This window comes from Salvia miltiorrhiza, chromosome 4 (genome assembly GCF_028751815.1).
Source record: "Salvia miltiorrhiza cultivar Shanhuang (shh) chromosome 4, IMPLAD_Smil_shh, whole genome shotgun sequence".
Classification (NCBI taxonomy): domain Eukaryota; kingdom Viridiplantae; phylum Streptophyta; class Magnoliopsida; order Lamiales; family Lamiaceae; genus Salvia; species Salvia miltiorrhiza.
Genome location: NC_080390.1, coordinates 9,970,962 through 9,992,892, shown reverse-complemented (window position 1 = coordinate 9,992,892; position 21,931 = coordinate 9,970,962). Strand labels below are relative to the sequence as shown.

Here is a 21,931-nt window from a genome sequence, read left to right as displayed (position 1 = left end):
TTTGAGAGAAACTCCTTGTTATAGGCCCTGAAGTTAGCCTATTTCCTTGGAATGATAACCTTGGTGCTCCCAGTCTGAGGCTCTGGGTATAACTAAGCACCTGTTTGTCTCCAACGTCGATGTCGATTTCTCCAATCTGGGGAATCTCCACTCGGTTTGGATTGACTGCCTTGGCTACCTCCTTGAATATTTCTGGAATTTCAATAAATTCTTTTCCCAGAAATAATTCCGTGTGATGGGAATTTGATAAGGCGTACGAGACCTGATAAGTCAGTGAGTATGGCCTATTTCCTCCCGTCATAAGTTCCTTCTTCTTGTAGTCCTGATAGAGGGTCAGGGCTCGGCTGAAGGATGAATCTTGCAGATTATAAGCGATTTGTGGGTAGAACTCGGTTATAATCTTCTTGGCATAGAGATTGCCCGAAAAAGCTCCAAGAGCTGATTCTCTGGCATCTCTGATCCTTTTGTCGCAAAGTGCGACGTCAATTGGCTGGTCTATCCCTAGGAAGAGGGAAGATTTAATTACCAACTGAATTGCTCCAATATGAATCCATTTTATCGTACTTGCGACTTCTGGCTTCATTTTCTTAAGATCCTGCCTTATATCTTCGGCTGGAACCAGCTGGATTTCCACCTGATTACTTGTAATCTCAATTGGAAGCGCCATTTCTCGGTTTGTAACGCCAAAATAGACATGATGCTTCATTTTGGATGAATCAAGCTATGTAAAACTCGATTCAATCTTCCATTGGAAAACCCTTGGTATGTCTGTACCTCTTCGGTTTCCTTCTTGAGTTTTTTCACGAGTTTCTTCACCACCTCCTCTTGTGGAATCAGAAAATGACTAGAAAAACCACTCTGATCCTCTTTCTGGGTGTGGTGGACCTCGTGTTCTTCTTTAGTCTGACTCGTCTCCGGTTGATCCATCGGTCATCTCCGAATCTTCAGAACTAAAGACTTCTTCTTGCTCATATATACTCTCATCAGAGGATATATCTTCGAATTGATACACGGGTATCAATTCCTGGTAGAAGAGAGATTCTTCGATATCCGGTGTAGATTCGAATTTCCTTATTCCTCTCTTCTCGTTGTCTGGGCAATTTGTAGAGATATGCCCCTTTGCACCGCAAGTCCAGCAGTTGCAATCTTTGAAACTTTCATTAGTTTTGGCTTGGGTACGCCTGAAAGTTTTCCTCGTCGGGATTCGCTTTTGGGATGAAAACCGGCTTCTTGATGGTCCGTTCCGTTGGCCTGATTTGTAGGAGCGTGCCTTCTGTCTGGTCCACATAGTTCTTGGCTTCCAAGAACTTCTTCTAGACTTTCTTTCATAGGGTTGGTACCTATGTTTCTTTCGGCTCCTCCTTTGATACAGCAACTCAGCACCAATCTCTGTTGGAAGATCAATGTTGTCGCACATCAATGGAGATTTCTTGTTGAGTTTCCTCAATCTCTTAAGATTCCTCTGGTCCGCTGCCTTCTGGCACCGTTCGGACAGCTTTTTGTGAACATAAGACATCCTTCTTGACGCACTGTCAAGTGGATATTCTCCTGGTGACACATACTCGTTGATGGGCATTTCCCTCCATGGACTCAGAAATTTTGGGAAAAAGAGGTCCTTGGCCTTCTGATCATCAACCACCCCCATATGGACATATAAGGTGTACAAGCGTAGAAATTCATCCAGAGCTTTTGGCTCTAGCACCACCAATCTTAGATTGTAAAGTGCCTGTTGATATTTCTTGCGCTTCTCCTCTGCGGATCCTTCGAAAAAAACTCATTCCCAAGAAATGGATTTTAATTTGTTTAGCAGTCAACTCAAGGATGTCAGACATTGACGTGTGGCTAAACAACTCATTCTTTCCCTGGGTGTCGAGTTTATCTCAATATTGTTTTGCCATGCCTGCAAGACTTGCTTCGAAGATCTTGGCAAATTCTTCTTTGTCGTAATCAATTGTGGCGATCACAATCTTCATTGCTGAAGCCCATTCATCGATGAGTCCTTCCCAATCTTTAAAACTGGCTTCATCGAGGTTGAGAATCAATCCGTATGGATGGATTGGTTCTAATGTGACCTTTCCTACAGGAGTATCCCGCATCTGAGGTCGTCGTCGTCGGGTTCGTTGGAATTGACCCGCGTTTTCTTGAGCCGCACCTTTCTTCGATTTTTCTGACGACTCTCCTTCTTGAGGCTCAGTTTTGGGCGCCTCATCTCCTTGGTTCATCTTTAGATCAACCATGTTAAGGTTAGCAAAAGATTCTGCTAACTCCTGTAGATCTTCTAATCCGATTCGATCAAGGCTATTCATTTGCCTTTCATAATTCGAATTATGTCCTCCGGTGTCAGCTCCCTGGGTGCTGCATCGAGTTGTAGTGGATACGTCGGGTCTTTGGACCATTTTTTCTGAATTTTTCTAGAACATGGTTTTCGCCGTTCGATGTCCTCTACTCTTTTCTGAATATCACGCAAGAGGGTTAGTATTTCCTCTTGTTTGAGTGATATTTTGCTCATCTCCATTGGTAGCTCATACAGCTTGTTGCCGTAATATTCCACCATTTTTTGAATCTCCCGCAAGTTGACTTTGTCGGAAGAATCTGGCTCGATCTTATGGTAGCTTGGATAAGCTACTCCTGCCTTGTTTTTTGGTTCCATCAAATATGATATTGTTGATGGAGGTTGGTTCTGGCTCGTCGGTTTGCCGCTTTGGACTCGGCATTCTCCAATAGGGCATCGAGATGCCCTCGAAAGTCCGTAATGATTTCTCGAACCGTTTCCTCGTCCTCGGTAAGGTTGAGCATAAGTGCTCTCCAACACCAACGTAATTCACCCATTAGGTGACTAGCTTCTCTTTCCAAAATTTGGAAAGATATCCTGTAAACAAGACATCTCGGACACTCGTCCGGATCCATAAATTTAAATGGAGTCTCCTCCCACATAGGTTAATTATAAAATAAATTAAATATAATATAATTCCTCCATAAAAACCCGCTCTGATACCATTTTGAGAAGCGGGGGATCAGCACTATAATTAAGCCATTTTTCATTACTTGTACACAGTTGATTATTAACGTGCACAGTTGACCTAGGGTCACAATTGTCTTTAAAGAGGATTTTGGCTAGAAAAGTCATTCTTTAAAAGAGGTGGCTAAAAAAGTCATAAACTATGTGCTTTAGGCTACAAATGTCAATTCTCACTTATATTATTGTGGTCTGACGTTTGATGAGGAGTGATGTGTGCAGAGTAGGGAAATGATGCAAATCAAAGGAATCGACTCCACCAGCGGAATAAGTATGGCAGAGGAAGCGCACTCATCAGAGGGAATTATCCTCGCCAGAGGGATCTTATTCACTAAAGGTATCTTATACACCAGAGAAGTCATCATCGCCAGAGAAGTCACCCTCGCCAGAGAAGTCACCATCGCCAGAGAAATCACCTTTGTCAGAGAAGTCACCCTCGCCAGAGAAGTCATCATCGCCAGAGAAGTCACCCTCGCCAGAGAAGCAGCCTTCGCCAGAGGAACTACCTTTATCAGCGGAATCGCCAAAGACGCGAAAGATTTCCCGCGTGAAGACAAATTTACCGACATGCCCCTCTATCACGCCAAGCGCATGCACCACAGATGATTTTACCCTTTTGCCCTCCTATGTAATCTATAAATAGAGCCTGAGCTCGGGCATTGTAATTACGCTATCTCTTATTTTCAAATACAACAGCTAGTTTTCTCTTGAGCTCCGGTTTTCCAATTGTTTACTTTGCTTTCTCCGATCATCTACACTAGGTATAATCATGCTTATTACTCTTTAGATTAGGTGTTGGTTTATAGTTTCACCAACTGGCGCCGTCTGTGGGAACGCTACTGAGTTAGGATGTGAGTTTATGGACGCCGACGCGGGCAGATCTGAAATTCCAATCGGGTTTACGCGCGTCGGTACCGTTTGAGCCGATAATTCGAACACCCAGATGATTGCGAGCTGTTAATTACGTTTTCTCGGGTTGATGTGCTTTCAATTCTTTACGATATGTGTTTAATTATGCTTTTGGTGCATGGGAAAAGGTGGCGAAAGTCATAAATCATGAATTAGGGGAATATGTGTTTATCTACCGATTGATCGGTTCAATTATGGGTGAATACAAAGTTTCTTCGTAGAATCGGGATTTTATTTATAGATCTGATGTTTATACCGGTGAATTGTGGAGTATCGCTCTGTTTTTGCTTGAATTGGGTTTTGGTTGACGATTTATGGGGTTTCGCTTCGGTAGAATGTTGTTGATTGGGCTTGTGTTGTTGATTTGTGGATGTTTTTCGTTTAAGGGTAATAATTGTCGATATTTCTCGTGTTTTTGTGGCTAATCTTCATTTTCTATCGGTGGATTATGGGGTAATGATCTGTTTCTGTGATGATTGGGGTTGCATTGTTAATTTGCGGCTATATTTTGACTGAAGGTGATAATTATTGGTGTGCTCCATGTTTTCTTCGATTAATCCTCGTTTTATGCCCTGTTTAGCGCGTTATATTATTAATCCGGCTGATTGCCATGGTAACTCTATTGTTTTTGGGTTTCTGTGGTTAAAAGAGCATACAATCGTGGTAATTTTGGGTTATGATGTTCGTTTTCTTGCAAATTCTTTACTATATATCATGCTTAACGTTTTGCGCTAACAAGCTCCTTGGTGGTTGTTCTATTTATGTCCATCTCTGGATATCTTACTTTGGTTTTCTGGACACTCTGTTTCTTCTGCCGGATCTTGATAAGAGTTTACAAGGGAAATTTCTATTGTTCGGGTTGTTCGAGCTCTCTTATTTTAATCTATACCCTCGGTTTATTTCCCAGTGTATAGAGTTACCTTGAGGGAATTTTTTAACGGCCTCTGCGCCGGTGCTTGGAATTTCTCATATCGGGTTTTCAATCATTAGGGGAGGCTCTATCCATTTATTATCTAGATTTCTTCTCACTTTGTTTTTATATAGGTACTATGGGATCCTCTGATGCTCACCGCAACTTGGAGAAGGAGTTCGATTCTGCTGCTGTCACTACCGAGGTGCCTACCTCACTGTTCAATGGCCTTCAGGGTAACCCCACTTTCACTGTGCCACCGGGTTTTCAGGCTATCTCAGCCACTCCGACAACAGGATTGAACGTCAACGCCCAGAGGTTTGCTCTGGTAACACCGGGCTCTGATCTGCCAAGTCTGACCCCCACGTTTGGAGGGGGATCGCTTAACTTCGGGCTGGCAGAGCAAATGATGGCTTTGCTCAGCTATGCTAACATGCGTCAGGCACTGGGAACTCCGATGATGTCTGTCATCCCCACTGTGGCTACCCCGGTTGGAGCAGCCAACCCGCAGGGCACTGAGGCCCCACCTCCCGCTGCTCAGGAGGCAAACATGTTGGCAATCAACAAACAGGCTGTGATGCCTGGGGAAATGCAAGGGGACGCTGCTGACAGAGAACTAGCTAGACCAGAGGGGAGCCGTGTTAGGCTCAACAGTGTTGTCAGGAAAGAGAGGGTTGACGAGTCTGACAGTCAATCCGTCTCCCTTGTGTTTGAGGAAGAGAGACCGAAGGAGAAGGCACGGTTGAAAAAGCAAGTGTCGCAGCTGAAACACCAACTCGAGAATCTGGAAGAATCGTTGAGGGAGAAATCCCGGAGGGATGACAGGGAACAGAGATCAGAGCGGTCGTACAGAGTAGAGAAGTCCCACCGCCCAGAGAAATCACGGTACACCGAAAGAGTAGAAGAAAGGGAGCTGGAGTTTTCCTCTGGCAGGGCAGGGCACCGGGCTCACAAGCGTCATGACCGTGACGTGCCAAGGGACAGAAGGGAGCAGGGAAGGTATAAGGAGGACAAGAGGGCCAAGACATCAAGGTTTCATCCTATCAGCAACCGTAGTCCTTTCTCTGATGATATTTTGGCAGACACTTTACCCAGGAGCTATAAACCCATCTCGCTAGATTACGATGGCACTACCGACCCAGAGGTCCACCTCAATCGTTTTGAAGGGTTGGTCACATTGCATATGTATACCGAGGGCATCAAGTGCCGCATCTTCTCCACTACTCTCACTGGACCAGCCCAGCTATGGTTCGGAACGCTCGCCCCCAATTCCATTCACTCCTTTGAGGATTTACAGACTCGCTTCTTACGTCAGTTCGCAAGGTCGCGAAGGGTAGGGAAGTCAGCTCTGTCGCTGATGGATATCAAACAAGATCAAACTGAAACATTGAGAGAATACACCGCCAGATTTAACTTAGCTGCTCTGGAGGTGCCAGAGGCGGAATCTCAGATTAAAAATTATGCCTATGTCAGAGGGCTCAAGTCGGGGCTCTTCTTTGACGAGCTACAGATCCGACCAGCGAGGGATTTCGACGATATTATGGCAAAGTTGCCAGGTTATCTACAGTTGGAAGACGCCAAGATGGCGAGAAAAGCGGAAAACGATAAACATAAAGTTAAAAGAGCTGAGGAAGCACCAGAGAGACAGAGACACCAGGACAGAGCACCATTCAGAGGGTTACCTCCGAGGGTACTGCCACCCCAAGGAGAAATGCCGCCCCAGCAGAAACGTACCGTGAACAAAGTCACGCGGTTTACTGAGTACACGCCTTTAAATAAACCACAGGAGGAAATCTTTCATTTGGTAAAGGATCAGCCATTCTTTCGGGCATCGGGAACCTACCGGGATGGGCCGCCACAGGAAGGGCCTAATAATAAGCTGTGTGAGTATCACAACTCTTTTGGACACTACACAAAACATTGCGGACATCTCAAGCATCAGTTTGAGCTACTGGTGCGCCAGGGAAATCTCGACCAGTTCATTGACAGAGGAAATGAGGGCCAGAGGAGGAATGATCAGAAGGATCAGAGAAATAACCGGGATCAACGACAAGAACAGGGGAATAATAGGGATCAAAGAAATAACAATCGGGATAATCGTAGGGAAGGGCCAGAAAGACAAGTACCGCCTCCCCCATATCGGAGGGAAGTTCATATGATTTGTGGAGAGAATGGGACGCCCACATCAAATAGGGCTAAGAAACAAGTGGTCAGAGCAGTGAAGTCAGGATACTACCACAAGCAGGTTATGGAGGTTACAACCGTGGCAGAAGAGCCGATGATCACCTTTGGGGCAGAGGATCTACGTACATTAATGTACCCGCACGATGATGCACTGGTTATTATGGCGGATATTACCGGCTGTATCGTTCACCGTGTCTTCGTAGACTCGGGCAGCGCGGTGAACATCTTATATTGGGAGTGCCTTCAAAACATGGGAATCGACGTTCACATTGAGCCAACGAATGCCCCTTTGTTTGGGTTCGGAGGAGAAATGGTCATGCCTCTGGGTTATGTGGAGCTACCGTTAAATCTCAGCACTACGGCTGCTAATAGCAAAACTAGGATGGTGCGGTTCTTGGTGGTTGACATGCCAAAGCCCTCCTACAATGTGATACTTGGCCGGCCTGCATTGATGGCGTTTAGGGCAGTGATCTCTATGTTTCACTTGAAAATGAAATTCCCCATCGAGGGGGGGAGAGTGGGAGAAGTTTGTGGTGATCAAACAGCATCGAAAGCTTGCCATGTACAAATGCTTACACATTCAGCGGGACAGAAAAGGGAAAAAGTGACAGAGGGATTGGATACACGGAAGAAGGGGAAGGTGGGCGAAGTGAATGCCTCGGCAGAGGAGCGCCAGGAATTGGCAGACGTATTGAAAGACAGGGACAATACAGAAAAAACCGCGCTGGTGTCTACTAGTGACGTTTGCTACATGATCGAATTGTTCCCGGGGAAAGAGGGTTTTCAAACTAAAATTAGGTCTAACATGAATGATCAAGTCAGAGACGAGCTCATTGTTTGCTTGCGCAGAAATGCGGATGTGTTCGCATTCAGCACCGCCGATTTGAAGGGAATCGACAGAGGGTTGGCAGAGCACTGCCTTAATGTGGATCCTAAAATTAAGCCAGTAAAGCAACGAACAAGGAATTTTGGGGCCGAGAAGGACGCTGCAATAAGGGAGCAGGTCTATGGGTTGTTGGAAGCAGGGCACATTGTGGAAGTGCAGTACCCAGAGTGGATTTCAAACGCGGTGATGGTACCGAAGAAAACAAATACTTGGAGGATGTGCGTAGATTTCAGAGATCTGAACGCCGCTTGCCCAAAAGACCACTATCCTCTGCCGAGGATTGATCAACTGGTGGATTCCACTTCGGGATGTGCTTTGTTATCCATGATGGACGCGTATCAGGGATACCATCAGGTTAAAATGAACAAGGGAGACATTGCTAAAATGGCTTTTGCCATCTGTTGCGGAGTTTATGGCTGGAAGAGTATGCCATTCGGTTTGAAAAATGCGGGGGCCACATATCAGCGGATGATGGAGAAAGTCTTCAAGGAACAGCTCTCCAAGAATATCTCGGTGTATGTGGATGACATGCTTGTGCGAAGTATAAGGGCAGAGGACCATGTCTCTGATCTCGAGGAAATCTTCACTGTGGTTAGAAAGCATCGGCTTATGTTGAATCCAGCAAAATGTACTTTCGGGGTCACAACAGGCAAATTCTTGGGCTACAAGGTTACCCCTGCAGGGATCGAGGTTAACGCAGAGAAGGTCAAGGCCATCATGGAAATGACACCACCCAGAGGGATCAAGGAGGTGCAGACTCTAAATGGGCGCATCACTGCTCTCAGCAGGTTTATATCACGGTCGGCAGAGCGCAGCATGCCGTTTTTCAAAATCTTAAGGAAGGGCACTAAATTTCTATGGACAGAGGAATGTCGAGCGACATTTGAAGATCTCAAGGTATATCTAGCAAAGCTCCCGACTTTGACGAAGCCGGTCCCGGGAGAAACGTTATATCTGTACATAGTAGTGGGGGAAGATGCAATCAGCTCTGTGCTTATCAGAGAGGAGGGAAGTCACCAGAAACCTATCTACTTCGTCAGCCGAATCATCCAGGGTCCTGAATTGAATTACACAGAGATAGAGAAGGCGGCTCTGGCGGTCATGGTCACGGCGAGAAAGTTGAGACCGTATTTTCTATCACATCGGGTAGTGGTGCGCACTGCCTTGCCTTTTAAACAAGTGCTGGGGCGCCCGGATTTGTCGGGCAGAATGGTGAAGTGGGCTGTGGAGTTGGGGGAGTATGATGTGGAGTACGAGCCAAGAACAGCGATCAAAGCACAGGTGTTGGCAGATTTCATCCAAGAAATAACTCGCCGTCCCGTACCAGAGTTTTGGGTTGCCTTTGTGGACGGATCAGTGACAAAAGAGGGATGCGGAATTGGGGTATACATCACATCACCGGGGTATGGTACATATCAGTTTGCGATCAAATTCACCTGCCGACAGTCCAACAATGAAGCGGAGTATGAAGCTGTGGTCAGAGGGGCGCACATTTTATCAGAACTCAAGGCCGAATGTGTCATCATCAAGACAGACTCCCAGTTAGTGGCCCAACAATATTTAGGGGGTTATAGTGTCAAAGAAGAACGCATGAAGGCGTACCACCGCAAGCTCAGCGAGATGAAGGACAAGTTTATGGAATTCAAAATCGAGCAGATTTCTCGGGAGGATAATACGAAAGCAGACCTACTGGCGCGAATGGCTAGTGCAGTGGAACAAACCTGGAGTGATGAAATTATTTTACTCTGTGATACCAGAGAGATGGGGACTTCGCAGGTCTTCTCCGTAGAGATCAGAGATGACTGGCGGGCTCCTATTTTACACTTTCTCAAGACAGGGGAGCGGTTGAGCAAGGAATCTAATCAGAGGGCCCGATACGAAAATTATTGCTTGCTTAATGACCAACTCTACAAACGATCCTTTACTCAGCCTTTACTAAAGTGCTTATCTCCAGAGGAAGCTAACTTTGCGTTAAATGAAGTTCATGCAGGTTGCTGTGGTGGTCACACGGGATTCCGGGACCTTGTACGCAAAATCATTCGGGCAGGGTTCTACTGGCCTAATATCAACAAAGACGCCAGAGAATTCGTCCGCAAGTGCGAGGCTTGCCAGAGACACACTGGGAGAATCAACGTTCCAGGGGAGCCTATGGGCGTTATGTACGCTGCATGTCCATTCGACAAATGGGGTATCGACATAGTCGGGAAGCTGCCCACGGCACCAGGAGGCAAATGTTTTCTGCTCGTAGCGGTGGACTACTTTTCTAAGTAGGTAGAGGCTGAAGCTGTGGGGAAAATTGATGAGGTGACTGTGGAGCGCTTCATTTGGCGGAATATATGCTGCAGATTTGGTGTGCCCAGGATCATCGTCTCTGACAACGGAACCCAGTTCACTGGGCAGAGGATAGCGGATTTCTGTGATCGGATGGACATCACTCAAAGATTCGTCTCGGTAGCTCATCCGCAAGCGAATGGCCAAGTGGAGTTGGCCAACAGGACAATATGCGAAGGGATCAAGAAGAGGCTGACTCAGAGCAAAGGCAAATGGGTGGAGGAGCTGGATACTGTACTTTGGGCCTACCGCACTAGCCCAAAGACAGCCACGGATGAAGCACCATTTACCCTGGTGTATGGATCTAATGCGGTAATACCAGCGGAGGCAAGATTGGAATCATATCGGATAACAACCTACGACACTGAGCACAATGCCGAACTTCGCCGAGCAGAGCTAGATTTGGTGGAAGCACAGAGGGATGAAGCCCGGGTCAGAGCAGCAAAATACAAAGGCATTATCAAAGCAGGGTATGACAAGCGGGTCAGAGCGCGGAAATTATCAAAGGGAGACCTGGTTCTCAAGCGGGCCGATGCACTGAAGGCATCACAGAGGTCTTAGGGGGTGGAGCTTACATATTGTCGGATCCAGACGGCAGAGCTCTTCCTAGACCATGGAATATTAACAATCACAAAAAGTTCTATGTATAACTGCTACTTAGCAGGACTAATGCCAATGTAGACCGGATACTCTTTTTCCCCACAGGGGTTTTAACGAGGTCCGGGGCCATAATATCAATAAAACAGATATGTGGTTCTAGGGAATTCCCTGGTGTTGTTTTATTTACTTTAAATTATCGCTTTTTCACATCACATATGCTACTTAACATGTTCATGCAGAGCATTGCACATGTCACCAGAGGGGGGAGTAGGGTGTATACCCCTAGCCCACAATTTACAAATTCAAAATACAAACTGCTTCTTAGCAGGACAAGGGAGAAACAAATACAAAAACTGCTTCTTAGCAGGTCAAAGGGAAAGCAAACATCAGGGATTGACGACTTCTCTTCCATGCGCCAACACTTCAAGCTCTTCTTCTCCACTGAGACATGCCCACTTCTCAGATCTACTCCAGATCTACCTCATGCCTGCAGAACACCAGGAAAAAACAAACAAGTCAAAGTGCCAAAAAGAAAGAGTACAGAAGAGGAACAGACCAACCAACATCCAGATCTCAGGAAGCCGGGGATAATGCTCCCGATTGCCGGAAGCCTGCTCCCTGCAACCACAATACCGGAGATCTACCCCGGAAACACAAAGGGAAGGGCGGAGCCTTCAAAGATGTGGGTGCCCTGAACAGGACTCCCCGCAATTGGGTGCTTTATAACCAAACTAGGGATAACGAGGAAGTTTTCTTCAGGAACCCTGGAGATAAAACTCTCAGGCGGGGGAGAGTCCTGTTTTTTCAGTCTTCAACATTGTGCACTTTCTTAACAGGACTCACTCCCCCGACTGAGTGCTTTACAACCAAGATAGGAGGGGATACATGATACGAGAGACAAAGGGTCGGGAGATTTAGGGTTTGAGAGGAGATCAGATTGGGGCGGCGGAAAGAAGATAAGGGATTCTGAGCTAGGTCATGAAGGGTGGAGGGGTATATATAGAGATGGTTTTGGGCTTAAGAAAAGGGCTAGAAGGTAACGGGCTCACGCGAGTGTGTGGGCCGGAGATGGATTAAGGAGTAATTGGGCCAACATGTTCATAACAGAGTATTGCACATGTCACCAGGGGGGGGAGTAGGGTCTACACCCGTAGTCCCCAATTTTTAAATTCAAAAATCCAAAAATTGCTCCTCAGCAAGTCAAGGGGAAAAGTAGAGGAATCATGCTGCCATCAGAGGGAAGCGCTCGTAAGCCGCGAAAGTTGGTTGTGCCACCCGGGCCTTCCATGCTCCGCGCAGAGGGAGGGAAGCGCTCGTAAGCCGTGAAAGTTGGTTGTGCCACCCGGGCCTTCCATGCTCTGCGCAGAGGGAGGGAAGCTATCGTAAGCCGCGAAAGTTGGTTGTGCCATCCGGGCCCTCCATGCTCCGCGCAGAGACTGCACATAATCGTAAGCCACGAAAGTTGGTTGCACCCCCCGGGTCCTCCATGCTCCGTGCAGAGGTTGCATTTAACCGTAAGCCGCGAAAGTTGGTTGCACCCCCCGGGTCCTCCATGCTCCGCGCAGAGGGTTACTATTTAATCGTAAGCCGCGAAAGTTGGTTGCACCCCCCGGGTCCTCCATGCTCCGCGCAGAGGGTTACTATTTAATCGTAAGCCGCGAAAGTTGGTTGCACCCCCCGGGTCCTCCATGCTCCGCGCAGAGGGTTACTATTTAATCGTAAGCCGCGAAAGTTGGTTGCACCCCCCGGGTCCTCCATGCTCCGCGCAGAGGGTTACTATTTAATCGTAAGCCGCGAAAGTTGGTTGCACCTCCCGGGTCCTCCATGCTCCGCGCATAGGGTTACTATTTAATCGTAAGCCGCGAAAGTTGGTTGTGCCATCCGGGCCCTCCATGCTCCGCGCAGAGGGTTACTATTTAATCGTAAGCCGCGAAAGTTGGTTGCACCCCCCGGGTCCTCCATGCTCCGCGCAGAGGGTTACTATTTAATCGTAAGCCGCGAAAGTTGGTTGTGCCATCCGGGCCCTCCATGCTCCGTGCAGAGGGTTAATATTTAATCGTAAGCCGCGAAAGTTGGTTGCACCCCCCGGGTCCTCCATGCTCCGCGCAGAGGGTTACTATTTAATCGTAAGCCGCGAAAGTTGGTTGCACCCCCCGGGTCCTCCATGCTCCGCACAGAGGGTTACTATTTAATCGTAAGCCGCAAAAGTTGGTTGCACCCCCCGGGTCCTCCATGCTCCGCGCAGAGGGTTACTACTTAATCGTAAGCCGCGAAAGTTGGTTGCACCCCCAGGGTCCTCCATGCTCCGCGCAGAGTGTTCAAGCTTGGATGGGAAGCAGCAAAGGAGTGCTTGGATGGGAAGCAGCAAAGGAATGCATTGGATGGGAAGCAACAAAGGAAGGCTTGAACGGGAAGTAGCAGCAAAATCCTCGCCAGAGGAGTCATCAAAATCCTCGCCAGAGGAGACCTCAAAATCCTCTCCAGAGGAGTCCTCAAAATCCTCGCCAGAGGGGTCCTCAAAATCCTCGCCAGAGGAGTCATCAAAATCCTCGCCAGAGGAGTCATCAAAATCCCAGCCAGAGGAGTCATCAAAACCCTCGCCAGAGGAGTCCTCAAAATCCTCGCCAGAGGAGTCATCAAAATCCTCGCCAGAGGAGTCAGTCAAAATCAGCAGAGAGGTCATTCAGATTTCAACAAAGTCAGAAATCAACATCAATACCAAAAATATATACCACAGTTGGAGATCCGGGAACGCAAACTCAACATCAGCGGATAACAAAAATAACACGAAGTACAAAGGAAGGCAGAAGCAGCACAGAAACTTAAAAGGCAAGACAAATAGCAAAGCAATCTCATTCAAACAAAGAATGCCAAAAAGGCAAGCTATACATCGAACATCAGAGGTAAGTATCAAGTTTTTGGAAATTGAAAAGTTACAAAAATATTTGCCAAATCAAAAAGGAGAGCAGGGTTATCAAGCAGGAGGAACAGATGAATCTTCAGCAGGGGCAGGGGAGACTGGAGCAGAGGTGGCAATTGCGGAGACCTGGCTAGCAGAGGCTCCCTCTGTAAACACCGGCAGCATGCCAGTTTCTTTCGTCTTCGGGAGACGGGAATCCACGTCCAGCAGCTTCACAGCTTCTTGTACATATGTTTTCTCGTCTCTATACAGGGTAAAAAGCTGTTCCACTGCAGAACAAGAGGAAGCCGAGTCTTCAAAAGCTGAGGCCGCCAAGTTAGAGGGCAGGGGAGGCACCATGCTATATTGAGAAAATTTCCGGGTGCCTTTGCCAGTAGGATCCCGTAGCCGGTTCACGAAGCCCACCAGGGAAGCAGAGAAGGCAGGCATATACTTGGGAACAGAGGGCAACGAGTCAGACCCAACTCCAAAGGTAAAATAAGGAAGGGCCTTCTCCAGCACTGGATACCACCACACCGGCTTCTCCGGGGAATTCTCAGGGATCTTCATCAGCTTGTTTATGTCCTCATCCTTGAGGTTCTCCATCAAGGCCCGCAGATCCAGGGTGGCAAGCTGCTCCGGAGATGCCCCCGCCATCTCTAACGCTTTCGTGGCGGATTGCTTTATCACATAAGCAAAGAGGGGCCCGAAGTCTTCCAGGTACTCGGGAGTCCGCTTGAAGGCCTCCAAGGTGCCCTCCAACATCACCTCCAGGAAGTGTTGGCCTTGAGGAGACAAGAAGTACTCCAGACGCTGGTCTCGTGCCCCCAGGACATAGGCACGGTTCTGAGCCTCTACCAGTGTCTTCCTCCAGTCACGCCTGGCCTCCCTATAGTCTTTTTCGTACCCCGCCTTGAACCTCAAAAGGCTCTCATGACTCTCCCTTGTCATCCTTGTCAGTTCGGAGGCCAGAGACGACTTTTCCACCTCTACTTGGGCCAGCTTGGCCTTCAACTCAGCAATCTCTGCCTCAGCCCCACTCAGGCGCTCCACTACCCCAGCAACGGCGTCGTCACGCTTGGCAATATCCGCCTGCTCTTTTTCTCTCTCCTTCTCCAGCACATCATAATCGTGGATGCGCAGGATAGCTCCCCAGACCCGAGATTCCACCTACAAGGAAGTAGAATGGATCACGTCAGAACAAAGAAATACACCTCGCTAAAGGAATGATTTTCTTCAGAGAAACGGAGGCCACCAGAACAGTCAAAAGGTTAATAACTTAAATTTTTAGATAAGGATACAAGCTGCAAAATACCTGAAGAACCATCTGGGCAAGCTGACTTGCCAGAGCCCCTCGTGTCAAGTTCTCCATTTTCTCCTTGTCTTTCGAATGGACACGAGACGCCAAGGCATCAATAAATCCCTGCCCCGACAAACTGGAAATCGGGCCAGGAACAACATCCTCCGGTTCATCAACAGCGGGGACCACAGCCTTGCCCTTGCCTTTTCCCCCAGCAGAAGGAGGGACCTTCGAACCACCAGCAGATTTCTTGGCGGGATTCGCGGACTTGCCAACCTTCTTCAGGCTTTCTTGTTTCTCCTTCTCACCCACGGAGATCAGAGAGCCTCTCTTCCGCTTCTTCGAGAGATCAGGAGTGGCGGTGTCCTGGGCCGAGTCGGGAGAGGCAGCTTCATTAGTAATGTCCACAACTTGGACACCTTTCCCACCAGTACCAGATGCGTCACCAGTACTGGGGCGTCTACGCCCGTGGACAAGGCCACCTGCATCAACCTCCTCTGCATCAAATGTGCGGGAGGCTTCCACGTTCCTCTCTGGGACCTTTGCCATAGGGAGAATGGCGACTAGCTCGGACCCAGTGGGTTGTTCTGAGGGGCCCGTTTGGGAAGCAGAGCCTCCTGAGCCATGTTCCCTGCTCCGAGCGGGAGAAGCAGCGTCATCCAAATTGACCCTGCACTTTTTCCTCCAAGACATGTCTGCAAATAAAAATTCTACACCGTTAGAATCAGGGTAACAAAAGTCAATATATTTTCTAACCCATATTTTTTACCTATTGATTTCTTTGGATATAGGGGAAATAAGCCATTGTATGCCAGAGCTGAATTGTTCTCGGCGAGATATTTACAGGGTAGGGGCTCAGCCTTATTCATGGCATTAAGGTGGGCTATGACACCCAGGTCAAAAGGGGAGGGAACAGCCTGGGAGGCTGGTTTATAAGTGGTCCGAGGATTGTGCCACTCCAGCTCCAAGGCACCGCAATCGCGCCAAGAACCAACAAGGGTACGCACGTAACAGTAATTAAACAAAAAATCCTTGTCAAAAGAATTTAAGGAGGAAAGGAAGGAGGTGAGATATTTCTGAAGACCGGCAAAGCTATACAAGGGACTGCCTTGCATGCGGAGAGATTGGGTCTGACAGAATAGTTTGGCGGTGTCCCCAACACCATGGGCTCGGCAGAGAATATGGAAGGCATATAACCTCCGGATGGCAGAAGGGGCAACTTGATAAAAAGGGATGTGAAAATGGTTACAGACGTCAACCAGGAGAGGAGGAGGAGGAAGCCTTAGGCCAGCGTCTATCTGGGCTTGCCAGAGGGCTATTGTTTTATGGTCACGAAGTTGTTCTGGAGGTTTCGAGGCTTTAGAGAAGGCCTCGAATCTTAAGCCGTCAGGGCAACGACACTTATTTCTCATCTTTTCCATCGCCGTGAAGCTAAGGCGAGAATGGGGGACAGGTTTAGGAGGTTGGGGAGCCTTTTTAGTTTTCTTTTTGGGACGAGGGGGACTAGGAGTAGCTTGAGAGTCACGTGAAACAGAGGGGGAAGGAGGATTTTCAAGACCCTGAGGCTGGGGGGAGGAAGATGAAGAATCTCGGGGAGAGGGCGAACGCGAGGGCTGGGGAGCGGAAGTGGAAGCCATTATCAGAAATTTTTATCCTAGGGTTTCTAGCACGCTCAATCAGAGCACCAACAAGTACACCACTACACTACAACTAATCACAAATATTGGAAGAAGAGGTTACGCGAATTACCTAGGTCAAGGAAAGATTGACTGTAAGTACCGGAATGGAAGGGTCGCTGGAAGTACGCCGGAACAGGAGCGAGGATCGCCGGAAATCGCAGATGAAGGAATTAGGGAAAAAGCGGAGAAGATGAATAGTGGGAAGCAAAATTTCGAAACTGACTAAGTAACGTACGCGGGCAACTACCACCATACGGGATGAACGACGCGTGGCATACGGGAATTAATCAATGGCTAAGAATTTCTACGGAGAGACGAAAAGACGCAAAGGTTAAAAAGTAACCTCGGGATACGGAAAAAGCACTGTAGAAAGGGCGGGCATTTAATGCTAGTGACGTCATCCACGCGGGCGAATCCTCTGACTAGTTGCATCGTCCCAGAGTGAACTAGTCAGACCAGGGGAGGGAGTAACGAAAACGCCAGAGAACATTTTACAGGGCCTACCTTTATTTTCTTATAATATAAGAACTCTCATGTCTTCATAATTTGCAGGGACCAAGGAAAACAGCATAGCGCTGGCTCTAACAATACTTCGCTGGTTGAACACGAAGAATACCTGGTTCAACCAGACTAGAGGGGGGAGTTGTTGATGAGGAGTGATGTGTGCACAGTAGGGAAATGATGCAAATCAAAGGAATCGACTCCACCAGCGAAATAAGTATGGCAGAGGAAGCGCACTCATCAGAGGGAATTATCCTCGCCAGAGGGATCTTATTCACTAAAGGTATCTTATACGCCAGAGAAGTCATCATCGCCAGAGAAGTCACCCTCGCCAGAGAAGTCACCATCGCCAGAGAAATCACCTTTGTCAGAGAAGTCACCCTCGCCAGAGAAGCAGCCTTCGCCAGAGGAACTACCTTTATCAGCGGAATCGCCAGAGACGCGGAAGATTTCCCGCGTGAAGACAAATTTACCGACATGCCCCTCTATCACGCCAAGCGCATGCACCACAGATGATTTTACCCTTTTGCCCTCCTATGTAATCTATAAATAGAGCCCGGGCTCGGGCATTGTAATTACGTTATCTCTTATTTTCAAATACAACAGCTAGTTTTCTCTTGAGCCCCGGTTTTCCAATTGTTTACTTTGCTTTCTCCGATCATCTACACTAGGTATAATCATGCTTATTACTCTTTAGATTAGGTGTTGGTTTATAGTTTCACCAACGTTCAAATTCATCAAACACCTTTTTTTATATATATTTTTTATCTCTATGGGAACACCAAGCGGTGCGATCTTCTGTGTGTGAACAGTGAGGTCTCGAGTTCAAACCCCACTGCTCTCTCTCCCTAACTCTCACAGGTAAAAATAAATAAATAAAATAACTACATTATTTATAATGAAAAATACAATAACAAATTTCATGGAGAATGGCTTTGGTGTTTTTTTTGTTTGAGAGGCATGGCGAATTACTCCGTAATTACGAACGTCTTTTAACTTCGGCAGTTCATATTCCGCGCTTAATCAGCATTTAAGACTTAAGTGACAGTTCCTCTCTCTCTCTCTCTCCTCCCAAGTCCCAAACTGTACCCCACAGCGAGCTAAACATGGCCGAATGCAGACGGCAGTTATCTCAGCATTTCCTTTTGTACGTCGTTCGTCTCTTCTAAACATATATCCCCTAAAAATGAGTACGGCGTCGCCGGATTTCTCCGGCCACAGCCGCCGGCCGGGGGTTTCCACGCTCTTATTAGTGCTCGTGGCGGTGGTGATCGTGTCCTGCTTCCTCCTCCACAGAGCTGTCGAATTTGGAATCTCGAGTAGCACGAACTTCTTCCCAATTTTTGACAACGGAAAACCTCTCTATTCGGTCAGTCTCCTTTCATCGATGTATTGAATTTACCTTTCTGCTTTTTTGATTCGATTATTCTAGCTGTTTTCCCAATTTCATTCTGAATGTGGATGAATTAGTTAAAGGGGAAGATGTTCGGAGCTGCACCGCATAGACTAATAACTGATAGCGGCGTTGATTTTAGAAGTTTCAGTAGTTAATTAGTGGATAATCGATTCATTATGTGTGTACTGTGTGTGTTGAGGAGTAATGCATGTTTTCATATTTATATCTAATAATACATTAAACAAAAAATAGAACCAGTTAGAGTGATATAATACTAGAGAAGGATGAATACATACAAAAACATGAAAACAATAAGAATCTATAGACTATTTTGGAGTTACTCAAAGTAATTTAAGAGCATGTCTATGACTATATCTGTATTGCTTTGTTCCATTAGCCGACTGTATGTACTAATATAGTAATAGTCTTCTTTAGATGTGAATTGAAAATCAGCTCATATGATTTTTGTATAATCAAGGCTATATTCCGATAGCTAAATTTAAAATCTGTAGGGCTCACAATAGTTAGCCAACTATAGACAGACTAAGATAGTTACAAAAACAATCACCATGAGTTGGGACAAAGACATCGTATTGGGAACTTGATTTATCATTCGAAGACACTGTAGTGTGGGGCTATGGTTGCTTGTTCTGTTGGAAAAGAGTCAAGAGAAGTTTGTTGCAGGTTATGATATATTGGCTGAAATAAGTATAAGCTTCTCTATATTTGTACAAGTTCTGTGCCTCAAGATCTGATGATATTAAGATGCTAGTATTTGAATTTGAGATAGTATGAAGAACTAAACCACTTTACAAATGTTAATTGATTTATCGTCTTCATTTGAATAGGAAACATGTCTCACAAACTCTAGCATATGACCTAATTATGTGTTTTGTTTAGGTTTCTATATTTTCTCATGCTGTAGATGTCATGATGTTAAGGAGATTGAAGAAGTTTCTGTTCATCATATCAATTATGCTTCATTGGAGTCATAATGCACCTCTTCTTTTGTATTGTTAGTGGCAATAAAAACTGTCATTCTCATCCCTAATTATTTCATGGCTGATGTAGGACAGTAAGGCATATAGTCTTGAAAGAGTTTTGAAGGTTGCTTCTATGCCAGATAACACAGTGATCTTAACAACCTTGAATGAAGCATGGGCAGCTCCAAATTCGGTTATTGATCTATTTCTTGAGAGTTTCCGAATTGGAGAGCGAACCCGTTGGTTACTGAACCATTTGGTGATTGTTTCTTTGGATCAAAAGGCATTTTCCCGTTGTATGGCTATACACTCCCATTGTTTTTCCCTTGTAACTGAAGGAGTTGACTTTTCACATGAGGCTTATTTCATGACCACAGAGTACCTAAAGATGATGTGGAGAAGGATAGATTTCCTAAGATCTGTTCTTGAAATGGGATATAACTTTGTTTTCACAGTATGCTTCTATTTCTTCATCTCTAGCATGCACATAAATATAGCACCTTCTTCATAGATTAAACTTTGCATGCACTCAAAACTTTGGCTTGGATTCGTGAAGCTTAATGAATTTTGAGATAATTTTCTTGGTTTGTGCAAATTTTTCATGAATAGTAATCTTACATCTAATACTTTTTTTACACACATTTATTTACTGCTATTGTTGGAAGTCATGCCACATTCTATAAGAAAATTGCTAATTTGAGATGAAGCCCTCACTAGGCAATCCTAACCATGCATTTTATGATTATATGATGCATTAAGAATTAACATGGATATTTGGACAATTTTTCTCTCTGTACTTACTTATCTCTTATATATAGGATGCAGATGTTATGTGGTTCAGAGATCCATTTCCTCACTTCCATCCAGATGCTGACTTTCAGATAGCATGTGATCATTTCTCCGGCAGATCTGATGATCTAGAAAATAAACCCAATGGTGGGTTCAAGTTTGTAAGATCAAACAAACGTTCTATAGAATTTTACAAGTTCTGGCATGCCTCTCGCGGATTATACCCTGGACTACACGATCAAGATGTTCTTAACAAGATTAAGAACGACTCCTTCATCACGGAGATGGGGCTTCACTTGAGATTCTTGGATACTGCATACTTTGGTGGGTTCTGTGAACCCAGTGAAGATCTGGATGAAGTTTGTACAATGCACGCAAACTGTTGTTTTGGGTTGAGCAGTAAGCTTCACGACCTCAGCATTTTGCTTGAGGACTGGAAAATGTATGTGTCTTTTTCCCCACTGAGCTCTGAATCATCTGGTTGGAGAGTTCCACAGAATTGTAGGTAAGGCTACTGCTTCTGCAATGCAATTATAATCTTCTAGCTGGATTTGTTTCATCAATTATAATCTTCTAGCTACAGCCTAATAATTCTATATCTAATATTTTGCTGTCAATTGTTTGTTCTAGTCTTGATTCGCTCCGCATGTATGTGCAACAACCCGACCCAACATGGCCTGACTCAATCTGAGTGCCAACTTGCTTTGACCTTCCCTCGTTTGTCAATGGCCGGCTACTAACATCTAACAGTTAGGTATTGTATCAAGTCTGAGGTAAGTACTGTAAATCTCTTCTGCACATCTGTAAAAGGAAAAAAAGAACAAAACTTGGTTGTGAAACTGGTTAAAATGGTGTCTATGTTTTCCTAGTGAGCATGTCTATATTTCTGTATCGTCGTTGTCACCTCCCTTCTTTGGGTTTGTGAGTACTGTAGTGAGGCCTGGGGCTATTTCACAGCAGAGGGTTGGGATCTAGAGGGCTTTACTCATTCGTTCACACTTTTCATAACTGCAGTTTTCGTATTTCTATTTCCCCAGATCTCTAGAATGCAGAGAAAAATCGAAGTTGTAGGAAAAGTGTTGTATAGTATAACTCTGTATTACTATGGAAAATAGCTGTTTCCATACTGTTGTACATCGATGGCGTAGATGGAACAACAAAATAATGTCGATTCAAATCATTGTTTACTGAACAAAATATAACGGTGCAAACAAAATATATCAATTTCTTCAGTAGTAATTTTGAAGTTTCCTCCCCTCATTTTTCTAAAGTTTCTTGAACTATCCCCCCCCCCCCCCCTCCCCACCCCACCTCTCTCTCTCTCTCTCTCTCTCTCTCTCTCTCACACACACACACACACAACTTGATGTGTGTTCTTGTTGTCTGAGCTGGCCGGCGTAGGAGCATTGTAGTGAATTGTAGTTTTGTGATAGGCTTGCTATGTCCTGATGTTGCCTCTAGTAATAAGATGAACCGAAATTTATCGATCAATAATAATAATAAGGGTAAATTTGGATAAAATCATACTCCCTCCGTCCGCCAAAAGTA

At 46.0% G+C, this 21,931-nt stretch overlaps 1 protein-coding gene across 1 annotated transcript; it reads left to right on the top strand.

Moving 5' to 3' along the window:
• The first annotated feature begins 18,139 nt into the window (after positions 1–18,139).
• Positions 18,140–21,653, top strand: LOC131022650 (uncharacterized protein At4g15970-like). Its single transcript, XM_057952167.1, has 4 exons — positions 18,140–18,584; positions 19,683–20,048; positions 20,413–20,888; positions 21,014–21,653. The coding sequence occupies exons 1-4, from the start codon at positions 18,330–18,332 to the stop codon at positions 21,072–21,074; spliced, it is 1,158 nt and encodes a 385-aa protein (XP_057808150.1). The 5' UTR covers positions 18,140–18,329; the 3' UTR covers positions 21,075–21,653.
• The last annotated feature ends 278 nt before the right edge of the window (positions 21,654–21,931 follow it).

What these genes read in the sequence shown, in the direction of transcription:
- LOC131022650 (XM_057952167.1), top strand. Translation starts at nt 18,330, where the DNA reads ATGCAGACGGCAGTTATCTCAGCATTTCCTTTTGTACGTCGTTCGTCT. An exon ending in ACGGAAAACCTCTCTATTCG is followed by an intron (nt 18,585 to 19,682) that starts GTCAGTCTCCTT and finishes TGGCTGATGTAG; the next exon opens with GACAGTAAGGCATATAGTCT. An exon ending in GATATAACTTTGTTTTCACA is followed by an intron (nt 20,049 to 20,412) that starts GTATGCTTCTAT and finishes TCTTATATATAG; the next exon opens with GATGCAGATGTTATGTGGTT.